This window comes from Zonotrichia leucophrys, chromosome 20 (assembly GCF_028769735.1).
Source record: "Zonotrichia leucophrys gambelii isolate GWCS_2022_RI chromosome 20, RI_Zleu_2.0, whole genome shotgun sequence".
NCBI lineage: Eukaryota > Metazoa > Chordata > Aves > Passeriformes > Passerellidae > Zonotrichia > Zonotrichia leucophrys.
This window is the reverse complement of record NC_088189.1, coordinates 11,204,214-11,220,471: the sequence shown is the minus strand read 5'-3', so window position 1 is coordinate 11,220,471 and position 16,258 is coordinate 11,204,214. Positions and strand designations below refer to the sequence as shown.

Below are 16,258 nucleotides of genomic sequence, written 5' to 3'. Positions count from 1 at the left end.
TTGTTGCCTTTCATCCCAAACATTCATTAACTCAGCCCTGCAGAGGTTGGGAGCACAGCTCCACCCCCTCGTGCTTAGGGAGGCTGAGGTCAGGGGGCCTTTTTGAGGTGAAAGAATAACAGCAGAAATTAAATGCCAATGTCACAGGCTCTGAATATGCCCCATAAAGGATGGCTGGCATCCAAACGTGCCACCTCTGTCACACTGCACCCCCAGGCAGCCCCAGCAGACGGGGCTAATCCCTTCTGGAGCTCCTCGAGGCCACTGCAGCACAAAGGAGAACATTTGCTTCCAGCTGTTTTCCTTCCAATTATTAATATTCCTGATAGTCGTAGTCGTAGTAGTAATAGTAGAATTAGCATTATTTGCTGAGTCTCAAAATATAAATAATTGATTTGGGTAATCTCTGCTCTTGTGACACTTCTTTAATGAAATGTCTTTATTGGGAGCAAAAGAATCCCATTACGAGGCGTTCATTCATCGCGGGCCGATAACAAGGAGCAGGAGATGTGATTTGTATAATCTGGTTAAATGGCTCACACTGTCTCCCCACAGCCTCCCGGGTATAATATTCCTTTGAATAAAAGTTGATTGATTTTTTTTTTTATTTTTTTTTAACTAATCTTACTCTTTTGTTAGAGCCACAAGCAGCCTGCTGCCTTCATTGTCACCCAGCACCCTTTGCCCAACACCATCACAGACTTCTGGAGGCTGGTGTTTGATTACAACTGCTCCTCCGTGGTGATGCTCAACGAGATGGATGCAGCACAGGTCAGTGGCTCTTCATTCCTGGCTCTTCATTCACGCCCTTCTCAAGTCCAGGGGGTTTGCATAGAGTCTCTGTTGCCATTTTATTGGGTTGGATGCCTTCCCACCCGAGTAAATAAATGAGGGAGAGCTGGAAAGTAATAGGTGATGTTTTGGGGTTTTAATGGAGAATAAGTCCATATGCCTGGCTCTTTGTAAGCTAATTCTTACTGTAATTAACAGGGATCATAGAAGGGTTTGGATGGGAAGGGACCTTAAAGACCATGACACTTCAACCCCCTGTCATGGCAGGGTCACCTTCCACTATCCCAGGTTGCTCCAAACCCCATCCAGCCTGGCCTTGGACACTTCCAGGGATCCAGGGACAGTCACAGCTTCTCTAGGAACCTGTCCCAGGGCCTCACCATCCTCACAGGGAAGAATTTCCTCCTGATATCCCATCTAATCTGCCCCCCTTCAGCTTAATGCTGTTCCCCTTTTTCCTATCAATCCAGACCCTTCTGGAAAGTCTCCCTCCAGCCTTCCTGTAAGCCCCTTTTATGTACTGGAAAGTTGCTATAAAGTCTCCCTATTTATTATATAAATACTTTGATATAAAATTATCTAAAATATAGTTTAAAGTATCAAAAAGTTTTATGTACATACTTTATATATTACAGAATTACTTTGTGTTTGCAGCCAACATTTCCATCCCAAACCCACTTTTTCCCCTTTCATAGTTTTGTCTATGTTTGGTTCAGGAAAATTCTCCCTACCACAGCCCCAGGGTGCTTCATGTTTGCCTTTTTCACATGGCATTTCCAGAAGAATAAAACAAGAGAGTTGAAATAATTTGAAGGATCTTTCCCCTGAGATTTCCAGTATGATTCTGTAATACTGAGAAATGTGCTTTGCACAGTTTGAGGATAATGTAGTCCTTTTATGTCTTTTCCTTTTTAATGTCTAAGCTGGGTTTTGGCTACTGGACACAGCATTATTTTCAGCATTTGAGCTTGCCAGGGAGGAGCTTTTGCCATTCCTCCTGCCCTGGTGTCTCCAGCCACCTTGCTGATGGGTGGCAGAGGAGAACAGCTTTCAAAAAGGTGTAATCATGCAATTTGTGTGGAGAGTACATTTGGCATGGCTAATTCACCCATTACAGCCCTTATTCAATGAGAGGAGAGGAGTGTTGAGTTGGTACTTCATGGATTCATTTTTCATTTGTCTCTTCCATTTGTCCTACCACACTTGAAGGCAGTGAATTGTTGGTCTCTTTTTTGGATGATGCTGGAGAATCCAATCACCCCAGCCCTTAAGGGGGTGTCCCATTGGGGGAGCTCAGTGGGATCCCATTCCAGCCCCAGTGACAGCTCTGATCAGCAGTGGGCTCTCCTGGTGCCCTGCAGGGTCCCACCGCTCTGTGAGGAACCAGAGGTTCCCTGTATCTTCTGTTTTCCTCTTCATCTCCTTGATTCTGCATCTTGGTATTGAATCCAGAGACAAATTTCACCTTTTTTTCTTCAAAGCACAACTCAGCTCTTTCTGGAAATGACACACTTGCTCACACTCACTTCTGGGAAAACACAAACCTTTCAGCCCCAGCCAGTGTTATTCTTGTGACTATTTTTCACACAGCTTAGGGGTTTTTTTTCCTAGCAAAGTTTTGCTGCTCTGATGTGGTCTGTAGGCACAGGAAAGGGGATTTGGCAGTGCATGAAGTCACTTTGACAGTTTCTGTAGCACGGTGTCACCTCCCTCAGGAGTGCAGCCAGTGCCAGAACACCCAGGTGGCACTGGAAGTTAAGGAGGATTTTAAAGTTTGTATTTTATGAGCTACCAGGACACCGTGAGACAGTTTGATACCACAGAATCATTTGGGGTGGAAAAGACCTCTAAGATGATAGAATCCAACTGTTACCTCTGCACTGCCAAGGCCACCACTAACCCATATCCCCAGGTGCCACATCTACACATCTTTTAAATCTCTCCAGGGATGGTCACTCCACCACTGCTCTGGGCAGCTGTTCCATTGCTTGACCACCCTTTCAGTTAAGAAATTTTCCCTAATAGCCAGTCTAAGCACAGTTTGAAGCTGTTTCCTCTCATCCTGTCCCTTGCTCCTTGGGAACAGAATCCACTCCCCCATGCACATTCAGGGATTTGTGGAGAGTGAGAGGGTTTTCCCCCTGAGCCTCCTTTTCTCCAGCTGAGCCCCTTTCTCACCTCCCTCAGCTGCTCCTGGGGGCTCCAGACCCTTCCCCAGCTCTGCTGCCCTTCAGACCATGCACAACCATTGAGTGGCCTCAAGCCCATCAATCCAGATCTCTGTGCAGGTCCCTCCTACCCTCCCGCAGATCATCAGATCCATTGTGGAGAGGAGAAGAGAACTTGGCACTGTCCTGGCATCACAATATTGTCATTCCCTGTCTGTTCATCAGTGCCTGATCCAGGCTGTGCCCTGAGTGCAGGGAAAAGGCAAATAAACCTTTGTGGAGGTCAGAGCACACACACTACACTGCAGTGTTCAGCAGAGTACACACCTGTGTGTTTGGAGGGGTGGCCATTGACAGACCTGCTCTGGGAGAAGCAAATTTTCCACCCTAAGGAAAGATTTCATCTTTTTTTCTGCTTTCCACTGCACCTTGAGGTTGTTTGCCAAAGCTCAGCTCGGCTCACATCTCCCTGCCTGAGGGACAGATGCTTTGAGAGGAGATCACTAGGCAGCTTGAAAGTCTGAAGGAAGAGTAAAGAAACCCTTCAAAGGACTTGCTTGTGTGGTCTTGGCTGGCTTGCTTAATCTTGAAAAACTAACAAGGGCAAAGATGCATGAGATTGTGTGAATATCCCACCCAATTTCAATCCTATATGATCAAAGGAAGAACAGGAGTGCAGAATTAATGCAGCCACATGCACACACTCCACGTTGTTGCTGGCAGTGATTGAACTTGAAAAGCTGGAGATCAAGTTCAAATGAGCATCTGGGGGTTTCAAAACTTGTACAAAATTACACTTGAAAATAGGAAGGAAAAAAAAAGCCACAAAGAAATACAGTCTTAGCAGAAACTGCTAATGAGATCTCATGCAAAATATTTTTGCGCCATGATCTATTTCCAGCTGGATTTTAAATCCTTAGATTGTAATTTGTGTGCACAGGGTGGGTTTTGTCCTTTCAACTCAGTAATATCAGCACAAGAAAAAGACTCCCAGCCTGCTTCACAAAATTCAGAGGTGCAGTTGTGGTTCACCCTGAAACCAGAGCAGCTCTTCTGCTCTCAGAACAAACTCACTCTCCTTCTCCTGCTCACTGGTAGAGCCAGAAAATGAAAAAGTTCATCTTACAGAAAAAAAAAAAAAAAAAATTCCAGTTTGTTTGAATTAAGATTAATTTTCTCATTGCCTGTGCTGTTTCCTCATTTTTAGCAGATCTCTATGGTTCCTATTAAATTTATCTACAGACACTAATCTTTCAATGTTCCTGTTAAATCTCTGCCTTTATAGAAGCTTCATTTTTCAACCACCTTTTCTGCACCTCTAGACCCAGAATCCAATCACTTCCAAACTGTGTTTATACAAAAATAAAAAGGAAGAAAATTCCAGGCCCTAAAATACATTTTTTTTTCTTCATATTCAGGATATAAAATGTTTTACTAAGTTAGAATGAGATCTTGTCTGAACAAAGCCATGATATACAAATTGGTGATGGATTTTGAGCTGGTTATAGATCCAAAATGGTTTGATATGTTTAATAATTAAGATTTCTTTTGATGTTGTGTTTTTTCCTAGCTCTGTATGCAGTACTGGCCAGAGAAGACATCGTGTTGTTATGGCCCAATCCAGGTGGAGTTTGTTTCAGCAGATATTGATGAAGATATCATCAACAGGATATTCCGGATTTGCAACATGGCCAGGGTAAGACAGGAGAAATACTACATTCCCTAGTTATTCTCAAAAACACATTTTGGCTCAAGGAAGAGGCAGAGCCAAGACTTGTGGTTTAGAGATGCAGAATCTCTCACCTAGGAATGAAATTCCACTGCAGCCACTTCCTTTAATTAACATTTAATCAGCCTGCATTGCTAAAGGACTCTTGGCTGAAGGCAGCGAGTGGATGATATGAGCTGAAAATCTGTATTTAAATGGTGAGCATTTTTCTGTGTGTATTTGAGAACAATTCATCACTTAGGAGCCAATATAAAGCCATCAGTATTGCAGGAAATAAACTGGGGTGGTGTCAGCAGCTCTCCATCTGTCAGCTCCCAGGCAGCATCTCTGAAGACAGATGCAATGTTTACTGGCTAGAGTGGGATTCCCAACTGCCACTGCTTTCCCTATAAATAAGCAACTGCCATTTCTGTGAGCAGCTCTTTGTCTGTGTCCCTCAGCCCCAGGACAGCTGAAATGATAGAAACAAAGTTTATCTGCACACTGAGCCTTGGCAATGCGGCTTCAGGGCTGCAGGAAAGGGCTTCAGCAGAGGATTTTTCTCTCATTAGTTGTTTCCCAGATTGATTATGTTTCCTTTGTTGTTCCTCTTTCATTTTTTTCTTGTCAGAAATGGAAGCAGGCTCTGCAAATTATATTTCCATGCAGTGTAACCCATCAGTGTCTGCATGGTCAGAGCCTGTGCAGCCGTTCAGGTGTGGCACTGCAGAGGGAACCTTGTGCTCCAGCACAGAAATTGATAAACTGGCTGGAGATTAGACACCTTCCTGTGTCCCAGGGGTGATAAAGCTGGTCAGAGCAGGCTCTGTGGCTCTCAGATGGAGCTGGCCCATGGATGCAGGGCTGCAGGGCGGGAGCTGTGCACTCACAGCTCTCTGCACTCATCCATGGCCAACACCAAGGCCACTGCTGACAAATTTGTGAGGATCCTTTCCCTCCACAACCCCCAGAGAATTTCTGAGGGCTGCCTCTGCTTCTTATGGCACAGCACAGCAAAGAGACATTTGACCTGTTTGTGCAGTTTGATGGAACTTTATTCTGGAAGCCAAACAAAGCTCCCATGCACTTGGTGTCTGCTTGGCTCTGTAATAATTGTTATCCAGGTCAGAGAAAAGCCCTTGTTTCTGCACTCTACCTGTCACCCTGTTTTTTAAAGTTCTTCTAAGCCTTCTGATGTTTACATTCTTGTAATGAACTTTCTCATGCACTTTCTGTAAATAACTTATTTACTTTATTTTACATTATTTTATGGAAAAAGAGAAATTTAATAGACTGTTAGTTTGTCATTGGAGAGGTGGCACTGTCATCCTCCAATCCACTGTCATTTTAGAAAACTATAACAGAAATTAAACACCCCTCTTTTTTACCTTGGTAAGTCCAGTGTCTGCATCATTTTATTTCATGTCCTAAAGCAACACTGTACCCAGCATGGAGAGCACCAGCACTGCTGCTGCAGGTGCAGAGGGGAGGCTGCTGTGCAAGCAGTGCTCCTGATAGAAAAAGATTTTAAAGTCACAGAAAATTCGGGGAGCCAGAAAGAAAGTTAGGCTTAGTAGGCCCTGGGAAAATGTTAAAGGTAGGCCCTGGGAAATGTTCGGCCTTGTGTTTGCTGATCATATACTAAAAGGATTTTATCAGAAGGCTAGCTAAGAATAGAATAGGAAGGAATGATAACAAAGGTTTGTGGCTCGGACTTTCTGTCCAAAGAAAGTTTTGTTAGAAGTAACTAACATAGGCCAATCAAAGATCTGCTTGTTGCATTCCACAGCAGCAGATAACCAATGTTTACATTTTGTTCTTGAAGTCTCTCAGCTTCTCAAGAGGAAAAATCCTAAAGAAAGGATTTTTCACAAGAGATGTCTGTGACATAAGAGGAATTTCCTGGGTTCCGACAGCACCCCTGACACCCAGATCTCTTAATAAAAGCATATAATCATAACAGCTCTGTGATGATGTGTAGTGAATGCTGAGCCTGCCCTCCCTGAGCAGCTGTGTGTTGCAGCCGCAGGACGGGTACCGCATCGTGCAGCACCTGCAGTACATCGGCTGGCCGGCCTACAGGGACACCCCTCCCTCCAAGCGCTCCCTGCTCAAGGTGGTCCGGAGGCTGGAGAAGTGGCAGGAGCAGTACGATGGCAGAGACGGGCGCACCGTGGTCCACTGCCTGTGAGTAAGGGCTGGGGAATGGCTGCAGCATCACGTGTTGTGGGGTTGTGGCTCTGGAAATCCTCCAGGCTTCAGCTGGGGGAAATGGAGTTAAAGTACATTTATGCTACTGACTTCACACAATTCTACACACTTCTGTTTAATTTATAACTTCATGTACTAACTGCATTTATAATAATAACTTCAAGTTGAATGTTGTATTGCATTATAGTATCCTGGCCCAGGGATTTTGCTGATTGCAGTGAGAGGGAGCTCCAAGAGCCCTGGTATGTTGTGGGTCTCGTGTCTGGAGCACAGACAGAGCTGAAGCAGCCCTGCCATGTACCCAGCTCTGAGCACAGAGCTGCTGTGAGCCCAGAGCAGGGGTTTGCAGCACTGCAGTCCCTGAGGTCCCCTGTCCCCTACTCCAGAGGGACAGGGAAGCTCCCCTTATCCCTTAGTCCTTCCATCCCTGCCCAGTTCTACAGGTCTCTACTCCCACAGACTCACAGAATGGTTTGGGTTGGAAGGGACCCCAAACACCACTCGGTTCTAGTGGACTCCTTCCACTGTCCCAAGGGTGCTTCAATCCCTGTCCAACCTTGCCTTGGACACTGCCAGGGATCCAGGGTCAGCCACAGCTTCTCTGGGCACCCTGTGCCAGGGCCTCACCACCCTCACAGGGAAGAATTCCTTCCCAATATCCCATCTACCCCTGCCCTCTGGCAGTGGGAAGCCATTCCCCTTTGTCCTGTCACTCCATGCCCTTGTCCAAAGCCCTCCTCCAGCTCTCTTGGAGCCCCTTTAGGCACACAAACCCTTGAACGTCAGCCCTTAGAGCCCATTTGGGCACACAATCCCTTGAACATCAGAGACCTTCCATGTGTCAGCAATCTCTCCATTAGAGACCTGTCCATGGGCTGTGAGCTGTGTGTGCTGTCCTTCCCCCAGCCTCACCAGCCCCTCCTTGCCCTGTTTGTCCCTCTGCCAGGAATGGTGGTGGTCGCAGCGGCACCTTCTGTGCCATCTGCAGCGTGTGTGAGATGATCCAGCAGCAGAACATCATTGACGTGTTCCACATAGTGAAAACGCTACGGAATAACAAGTCCAACATGGTGGAGTCACTGGTAAGGCTTCTTTCTGCTCATTCCTCACCCAGTGTGTGGGCAAGGGACTTCAGGATAGGTAAAAAAATGTCAAAATTAGTTCAGGATGAATCAAAATGAATGGGAACATGGAGACACCAGAGTTAAAACTGGCCCTGCTTTAGCACATTCAGTGAATCTTCCTGCTTCTCCTTGTGCGAAGAGGGGATGCCCTGGCAGAGTGATGGACCCTGTGTCCCGTGCCCAGCTGCCTCGGGAGGTCAAACCCCACAGAGCTGTCACCATGGCTGTGGGAAGAGCGGCATCTGTCCTCCTGTCCATGCAGGGATTTGTCCTTTTGTCCAGCCCAGTGCTGGGTGCTGTGGCACATCTTGAAACCAGCAAAGGAGAACAGTCCCGCCTCAGGCCTGGCTCCCTGCAGCCCAGGAGATTAAACTGTCCTGAATTCAGTCATCTCCATCCATCACTCTGAGCTCATGCCTCAAAAGCAGCACGTGCAGTGAGGGCTGGAGGCAAATAATGAATGGTCCAGACTGGGGCTGTCTCTTCGAGTGCTTTTCTCTGCCTTTGATGACACCATCTCCCAGCCATGCTTGCTCAGGATCACTCAGAAACACAACCAGTGTTTGCCTGCTCCTGCCAAAGGGTATGAGAGAGAGGAAGGAGGTATTTTTGCTTGTAGGACGAGGCTCTGAGGAATTTTTCCATATCCTAATGTGTGACTGTGTTCACAGGGGTCCAAGGATGAGGGAAGAGATGAGGATCCGACTCCATGTTTCAGAAGGATTGATTTATTATTTTATGATATATATTATATTAAAACTACACTAAAAGAATAGAAGAAAGGATTTCATCAGAAGGCTAGCCAAGAATAGAATAGGAAAGAATGAATAACAAAGGTTTGTGGCTCGGACTTTCTGTCCGAGCCAGCTGTGCTGTGATTGGCCATTAATTAGAAATAAACGCAGGAGACCAATCACAGATGCACCTGTTGCATTCTATAGCAGCAGGTAATCATTGTTTACATTTTGTTCCTGAGGCCTGTCAGCTTCTCAGGAGGAAAAATCCTAAGGAAAGGATTTTTCATAAAAGATGTCTGCGACACTAATGCCATTCCTTTGTGTCCTCTCTTTCAGGAACAGTATAAATTTGTATACGAGGTTGCACTGGAATACTTGAGTTCCTTTTAGCCCAGCCAAGGGAGGGGACCCCAGGATGTGCCAGACCCCAAACTCTGGTGGATGCTTCTCCCCTGTCCCACACTGGAAGGCAGTGACAAGTGTGGGGAGGAAAACTTCTCTCTCCTTCTCAGCAAGAGACTGAGGTTGCAGAGACCTCGCTGCAAGGAGGAGGCGATGCCTGTGTGTGCTGCTGCCTGCTTTCTATGGGAACATCTACTGCTTCTTAAATAACTTACTGTAAAAATTAGCAACGTGGGAGACAGGCTGAAGGACTGGACTTTCTAATCCCCTCTGACTTCTCTCCTCTTTTGGATTGTGTTTTTGTTCTGCTTGCTGCAGAGTGGGGAAGGAATGAAACCCTTAGGAAATTCTCTTATAAATGTCTCCTTTTTAATTTATAATTTTGTTCTCAAATCCCAGCCTTTTAATTTTTTAATTTCATGCAGCAGTCATTTGGGAAAAACGAGATAGCCATAGGGGATACATGAAATGTTTCATTACAATTTGTCTACCTTATCTGTTTCCTTTTATTTGTTTTTCCTAATGAAAGGGCCAACACACACATATAAAAAACAAAAAGACTATGCTGGAATTCTCTTCCCAAATGTAGTCCCTTTAAGCATGAAAATAGATGGTGGAGATGCGAAGCTGTACATGGAACCGCTGCCTCCACAGAAATATTTCCTCCCAGTTTCTGCTCAACTTCAGGGCTGTGCATGACCCAGTTCCATCCCTCTGGTCTGTGTCCTTTCACTGCTGGTGAAGCTGTTGAGGAGTTTCCCAGACACTTGGACCTGAAAGTTAAATATTTGCATCAAAAAAATGGCATTCATCTGGCAACTCTGGTGATTTGGTCACCACATTTCCCAAGTATTAGCTGGGGTGCAGTGTGTCTCTGACAAACAGGGTATGAAGTAGGTATTACTGCTCATATACTATGTATGACTATTTTTTATTTATTATTTGTATTGCTGTAGAACTTAGGAGCCCTAGTCACGCCAGGACCCTGCTGAACCAGGCACTGTGCAGGCAGACAGCAAAGAAAGTTCCTGCTCAAGAGTTTCAAAGTCTGAAGGTTCTTAAAATTGAGTTTGGGCAAGATTTCCTCACTATTTCCAGGAACCTACAAGCTTCAAAATTGTAACCTATTGGAGCTGTAGGAAAGGTGATGTACATACACAGAAACCTGTTCTGACACCTGTAAAGAGAAGTGTTAGCCCAGCACAGCAACTTCTCTTCTTCAGCAAAACAGCTTTTGTTTTATTCTGCAAAAATGCCTGTGCAAGTCTCCTTCTCTGAAACAAGCACCAGATGTGTTTTGCCATGGTTGTGGACCCCATTCTGACTTCTTAGCAGCCAAGAAATTGCTTTTCTGAAAAAGTATGTTTAAGTAGTTAATCACTAAGGTCTGCAGGGTAATCTTGGGGGAAATAATAATTGAATGAGCAAGGCTTTACAATAATTAATATTTCAATTTAGCCATTTATTTATCTTGAGGGTGCGGGATATGAGGTTGCTCTGTGTGTAAAATGGATTCCGGGGTGTAGGTTCTCTAAATTCAGACTTGCTAAAAGACAGACTGGAGGTAAGAGTTGAAGGAAACTCCAATTTTCTTATCAGCCTGTAGTTTTCCACCCTCAGGAAAATCCTCAGAGGCTGCTGGGAGCTCTGTCCTGGCACAGAGCATGCCAGAAGTTCAGAATGTTTTGCTAATTCTGTCTGTGAATTCAAAAGGCACCTCTGCTTCACGATCATTCTTTCTTCAATAGTCACACCCTCACCTTGACCAGGAGGGATGGAAATGAAATCTGGCAAAAGCAGCTCTCAACTCAGCCACAAACCAGTACCCAGCCAAACCATTGCCATCCACCAGGACCTGCACCAGCCTAGGGAAGGGTGCTTGGAGTTTCATTAATACCCCTCTTGACAAGCAAAGGATTCTGAACCACCTGGGGTTTCTCTAAGGAGCTTTGGATTCTTGGCTTTAATACCATGAAGGCCTTAACTGATCATGAACCACCTTCTCACAGGAGCCTCTGGTTGGTCCTTTCTGTTGCCTGCAAAAAATCAACTTTAGTTCCAGTTGGGGCTGTCAAGTGACTTGTCTGAATTGTTTTTTTTTTTATTTATGCAACAACACAATTCAGCAGGAAAAATAAGTAAAAGGCAAAGTGAAACTATGAGATAAAAGTGAGAGGAAAAGGATAATATTGGTGTTTTGATTACAGGTGGCTGGATGGAACAGTGTAGGTCAGGTGCTGGGAGAGAAAAAGGAAGAGGGAATTCTAATCCCAGGAAGGGATTTTTCAACAACTGCCTAGGTATGAAGAAACTACAAGTCAGCAAAGTGTTTTTGACTCTGCTGACTCCAGAAAGCCAAGGGGAACCACTCCCTGTGGATAATACAGAAATATTAATTAATAATTAGCATTCTGTTAATTTTACATAGAAGGCAGCACAGTGACAGGTCTCCCTGGTGACTCAGGGGAGTGCAGCCAGCACCGAGGGTGACAGCTGGGATAAGGGAACAGGGAGGTGCAGAAATGCCACTGTCACTGAGGTGTGAAGTGTAGGAGGTAATTTGGGCTTAACTTAAAAGAAAGTGGATTGAAATGCCAGAGTTAAGCCCACAGGAGGGGTGTGTGAGTGAGGGGAAGGACGTGTGGGATGAGCAGAGCAGAGCAGCACTGGCAGTGCAGTGCTTTAGGGTCTGGAGGTGGGTTTGGATGTGTTTTATGGTATGAAAACTACTAAAGGGTCAGGTACCTGTATCAGCTGGCCCACAGCAACTCCCTGTGTGCTCAGCCCTCTGCAGAAGCCAAGTGATGTTGGCACAAACTGCAGGGAAAGATATTTAAGCTAAATTTTACATTTGGTAGGAGCTCGATGCAAATGTCGGTTCCCACAGCCCAACTGTTAGTCACAGCTTATTATGTGGCCACTCAACCATGTGTGTGAACTTCCTAATGTCCAGCCTAAAACCCATATGGGAAGATGCTCAGCAGACACTGCAGATTGTGTTGCCAAGTTGTTATAAATTCCTGCAGTTACAGTGCTTTTGGGGGACTGACCCAGCTCCAGTCTGTGTTGGCTCAGGGATCTTCATGCTGTTCCTCCCTGCACAGTGCATATATGCCAAGTGTGAATTAATGATGAAGGGAATTGTGTGGAAAAGCTCACTTTAAATCACTTTATTACCTTGAGGTTGTTTAAACCCTAGAGAACAGCCCATAGTGAAGTAGGTAATGTGTTTGAAGCAAGATTATGGGTGATGGGTTTGTTTTCATGGGGAAAGAAAGGAGTTATGAGATGAGATAAAGGAGGTTTTCTCACTCCTGGAAGGATTAATAGTCAGTGTGAGCTTTTCAGCCTAAGCATCCCCTGCTGTGGATGAAAAGTGATAATGTGCAGTAAAAAAAAAGGTGAATTCCTCAGTGACTGAATCTTAGGCTGGAAAAAATATCACATTGACAATATTTGAATGGACATAATGAAGATGAACTTATTCCCATGGAGACATCCTTCAGAGGTGAGGGGGAACTGTTTGTGATAGCACAGAGTTGGTGTAAAGTTTGGTCTGGAATACAAGGAAGTAGAAACAGGTGGTTTGGGGTCATTGTCTCATATAGGGGGTAAAAAACATTATTAAATTATTATTGGTGTAACTGCAGCAATGAATTCCACTGGTTATCAGGAGTTTCTAGCCTTCTATTCTGGAGCTGTAAACTCCCTAGGAAAACAACAACAAAAAAAAGGTCCAGTAGCCACATGGATCCCACAGTAGTAAATTTAAGCCTGTCGGTGCCAGAGTGGCTTTTCCATTTACTTTCCACAGGCCCTGTAGCAGCAGTTTGTGGGATTTCCCTTGGGAATCTCAAGCCAGGGATTTCTGGTCACTGCTCTTGGGGTGCTGTAGTCAGAGGAAGGAGAGAGGCTCCTGCAGCAGGTGGTTCAGGAGGCAGTTAAACCAGTTTCCATCTGGAAGAGAAGGAAAGGAGAAGAAATCTCCTTTGGGAGAAACCAAATATTGGAGGAAAAAGCAAATGAAATGGATCCTGAAACAGGTAGGAAATTTGCACCTTGCTCTCTCTCTGATTCTTGCACAGCTGCTCTCATCTCACTCTCCTGAGTTCCTGCCAAGATCATAAAAAACACATAATGTCACATTCCCTGCTGTGGAGATGGAGCACTTGGAGTGTGACAGAGGGAATAAATCCTGAGGGACAAAGATAAAAGAAGATTTGCTCAAGAGAGGAATCTTCAAACATGAGGTGCTTCTATCTGTCACACTTGCAGAATTTTTAGTAAAGTCACAGAGCAGTGCACAGTCCTGGCATGGTCCTGGATGGGCAATGTGGTGGAAAAGTTCCCCTTGGAAAACTTCATTGTCCTGTAATAAATGTGAGCAATCCACTCCATGATGTTGGCAGCACAGTTAATTTTTGTGATCACTCCAGCCAGTGAAAGGGGCATCTCAAGACCTTGGTGTGAAACTGCTGCATTTTCATTTGAGAATCTTTAATTTGTCTTAAGTGTACAAAAGACAGTCAACCCCTTTTTTTTTTTTTTTAGGAAAATAAAGGGGGCCATGTGGCAAAAGTGGCAACATTTATTAAGTGGCAACATTTATTCAGTATAACCACTGCCATTGGGTCAAAAATTCCATATTCCTGCTGTGTGAGGGCAGAACAAAGCACTGCAGCTGCCCTGCCCAGACAGAGGAACAGGAGGAGCCAGCTAAGTCAGAGAGACAGATGTGAGCAGTGAGGATTCTGTTAACCCTCCTGTGCTCCTGCTTATTTAGATTGCAGTCTTCTATAGCCATACATACATAATATACAATTTCAATGCAAGTGCTCTTTCTTTCCCTGTTCCCAAAAATACCTCCAGCTCTTTTTCCTCGAGGGTGAGCCAACAGCACAGCGAGCAAAGCCCAATTTCTGCAGTTTTGGCAAGGACCACAAGGAAAATCCATCATGTATTATCTGTTCATTGACTTGGAAAAGGTATCAATCATCTGCCTCATATGCATACTTGAAGAATGTACAATTTGCTCAAACTGTCAAGCAGAATCATACATTTTCATATACCACCAAATCCTGGTGGTACAGAGTGTAATGGAAAGAAAAAAAAAGAGGCAAAAACTTGCTGACTTCCAGTGACCTCTAGTCTATAACCATTAACTGCTGTGTTAAAATATTTTAAAAGTTTCCCTTGTGAAAAAAAAAATAAACTATGTTCAGAATATCCTACAGTTTAACGTTGGACTAGCAGAATGTGAAAACCTGGCAGCTTTTCCAGTTTGTAAAAACATGAGGGATCTAAATCAGTCTTTCCATCCTCATCCCAGTTCATGCAGCAGATTTTCCACCACTATTCTGTGTTCAACCTGAGCCTTAAAAGACAAACTAATGCAGCAGACTGAATGCCAGATGCTGGTGTTCCCATAGTGTTTCCTGGCGGGGGGGGGGAAATTAAAAGGATGAAAGGGGAAAAAAGAACATGCTAAAATGGTTTTTCTTGGAATTCAATTCAACGAGCTGTTTCTGAGCAGTATAAACATGAGCCAGTCCATGGCACTCTGGAGGTACACGGTGAAGATGCTGTTGATATCCCTTAGGGATCAATCCTGGTATTTCATATATAGGTGCCCAAGAGGTACCTATATATGAAATATCAGGATTGGTCCTGATATTAGTGGTTCCTTAGTGGAGGCAATTGTCACGGCAGGAGTGTTTCAGTGGAGATCTGTCACCCTGCAATGCCACCCTTTGGGACACCCTGTGAGACACCTCAAGTGTGCGGCACTGGATGGATTTCCTTGTGTGAGTACATCATCTTTCAGTGAGGAAATCCCCAGGAACTCTTCTTTGTGTGAAATAATTGAAAGAAGTATGTTTTGGGGGATGGAAGAGGAAGTGGGGCCAGCACTTTGCAAGCTTTCATGAATTTAGGTACTCAGAGACTCCCCAGGACAAACACTGCTCGGTGTTTCACATTGCTGACAGTCAAACCAAACTTCATGTGCTGGACTTCCATGTACCTGGAGCAGAACTGGAATTACCCCCTCATTGCCCTTCCAGCCCTTTCCTGCATTGCCAGCATTTACACACTGTACTTCTATGCCAAAACTTTGAGCTGCATCCTTAACACCTCCCTTAACCCACCCTGACTAACCGCAGTGACAGAATTCACTCCCACCCTGATTTAATCTCCTGTGGGCACACAGATGTGCCAGCATCGCTTCTTGCCGGCCTTGCCACCTCCTCAGGGGGCAGTGGCTGCCTCTGGCTGAGCAGTGTGCCATCCCAGCTCCCTGGATGTGTTTTTGGGCAGGGAGGAGTGCTGCTGCATGAGAGGAGTCTCTGCTGATGCGGTGCCGCCGCCCCCTCTGCTCCCCCTTGGCCTTTATGGATTACTGGTGAAACTCACTTGTACAGTTTGGATGTTTGATAGATAAAGCACGTATGAAAAAACAAAAAAAGGAAAAAAATATAAATACAAAACTCTCAACACTGTGCATTCAGTGTCTTTTCTTTCTAGCTTAAAAGAAGGAAGGTAAATAATGTCAAGTCAATGAATATCAGATATATTTTTTGACTGTACATTACAGTGAAGTGTAATCTTTTTTTTACAACTGCGAGTCCATCTTATTTATTCTTGTAAATGTTCCCAGACAATGTTTGTAATATGGGCTGTGTTGCAAATCCATAAAATAAATCTGTGATCTGAGATTAATGTTTTACTAAGAGACTCTTGTACTTGTGCCTTTTCTTTGGACTTAGAGGAGGCAAGGCATTGTGAGCAGCACTGCTGGAAATGATGGGGTGATTGCATGACAAAAAATAAGACCAGCATCTTGTCACAGTGATGGGCTTTGCATCATGGTTGTCATTCAGGAGATGAAGAGCAAAAAAGAGAATTCAGCAGGCACTTCAGCCTAGCTGCAGATTTTGTGTCAGTCCTCTCAGAAAGCCTGTGGATGTGAGCTAAGTAGTTTTGAAAATTACAGTCTTAGCAGCATGGGTTAGAGCAAAGCATGTTTTTGCAACTTTTTCTCTCTAACAAGTATTACTCTATTATAGTTTCCTTGGCACTCAGTGCTGAATGACAATTGCTGATAGGCTCCTGAGATTT

At 44.7% G+C, this 16,258-nt stretch overlaps 1 protein-coding gene across 5 annotated transcripts in view; it reads left to right on the top strand.

Moving 5' to 3' along the window:
- The window catches only part of PTPRT (protein tyrosine phosphatase receptor type T), a 482,418-nt gene extending 466,544 nt beyond the window's left edge, over positions 1-15,874 (top strand). For all 5 annotated transcript variants that reach the window (XM_064730049.1, XM_064730046.1, XM_064730048.1 and 2 more), the window contains 5 exons: positions 640-771; positions 4,531-4,656; positions 6,692-6,855; positions 7,826-7,961; positions 9,077-15,874. In XM_064730049.1, the coding sequence (XP_064586119.1) occupies positions 640-771; positions 4,531-4,656; positions 6,692-6,855; positions 7,826-7,961; positions 9,077-9,130 (612 nt within the window). In that variant the 3' untranslated portion in view covers positions 9,131-15,874. The remainder of the gene's footprint in view (positions 1-639; positions 772-4,530; positions 4,657-6,691; positions 6,856-7,825; positions 7,962-9,076) is intronic.
- Positions 15,875-16,258: the final 384 nt, after the last annotated feature.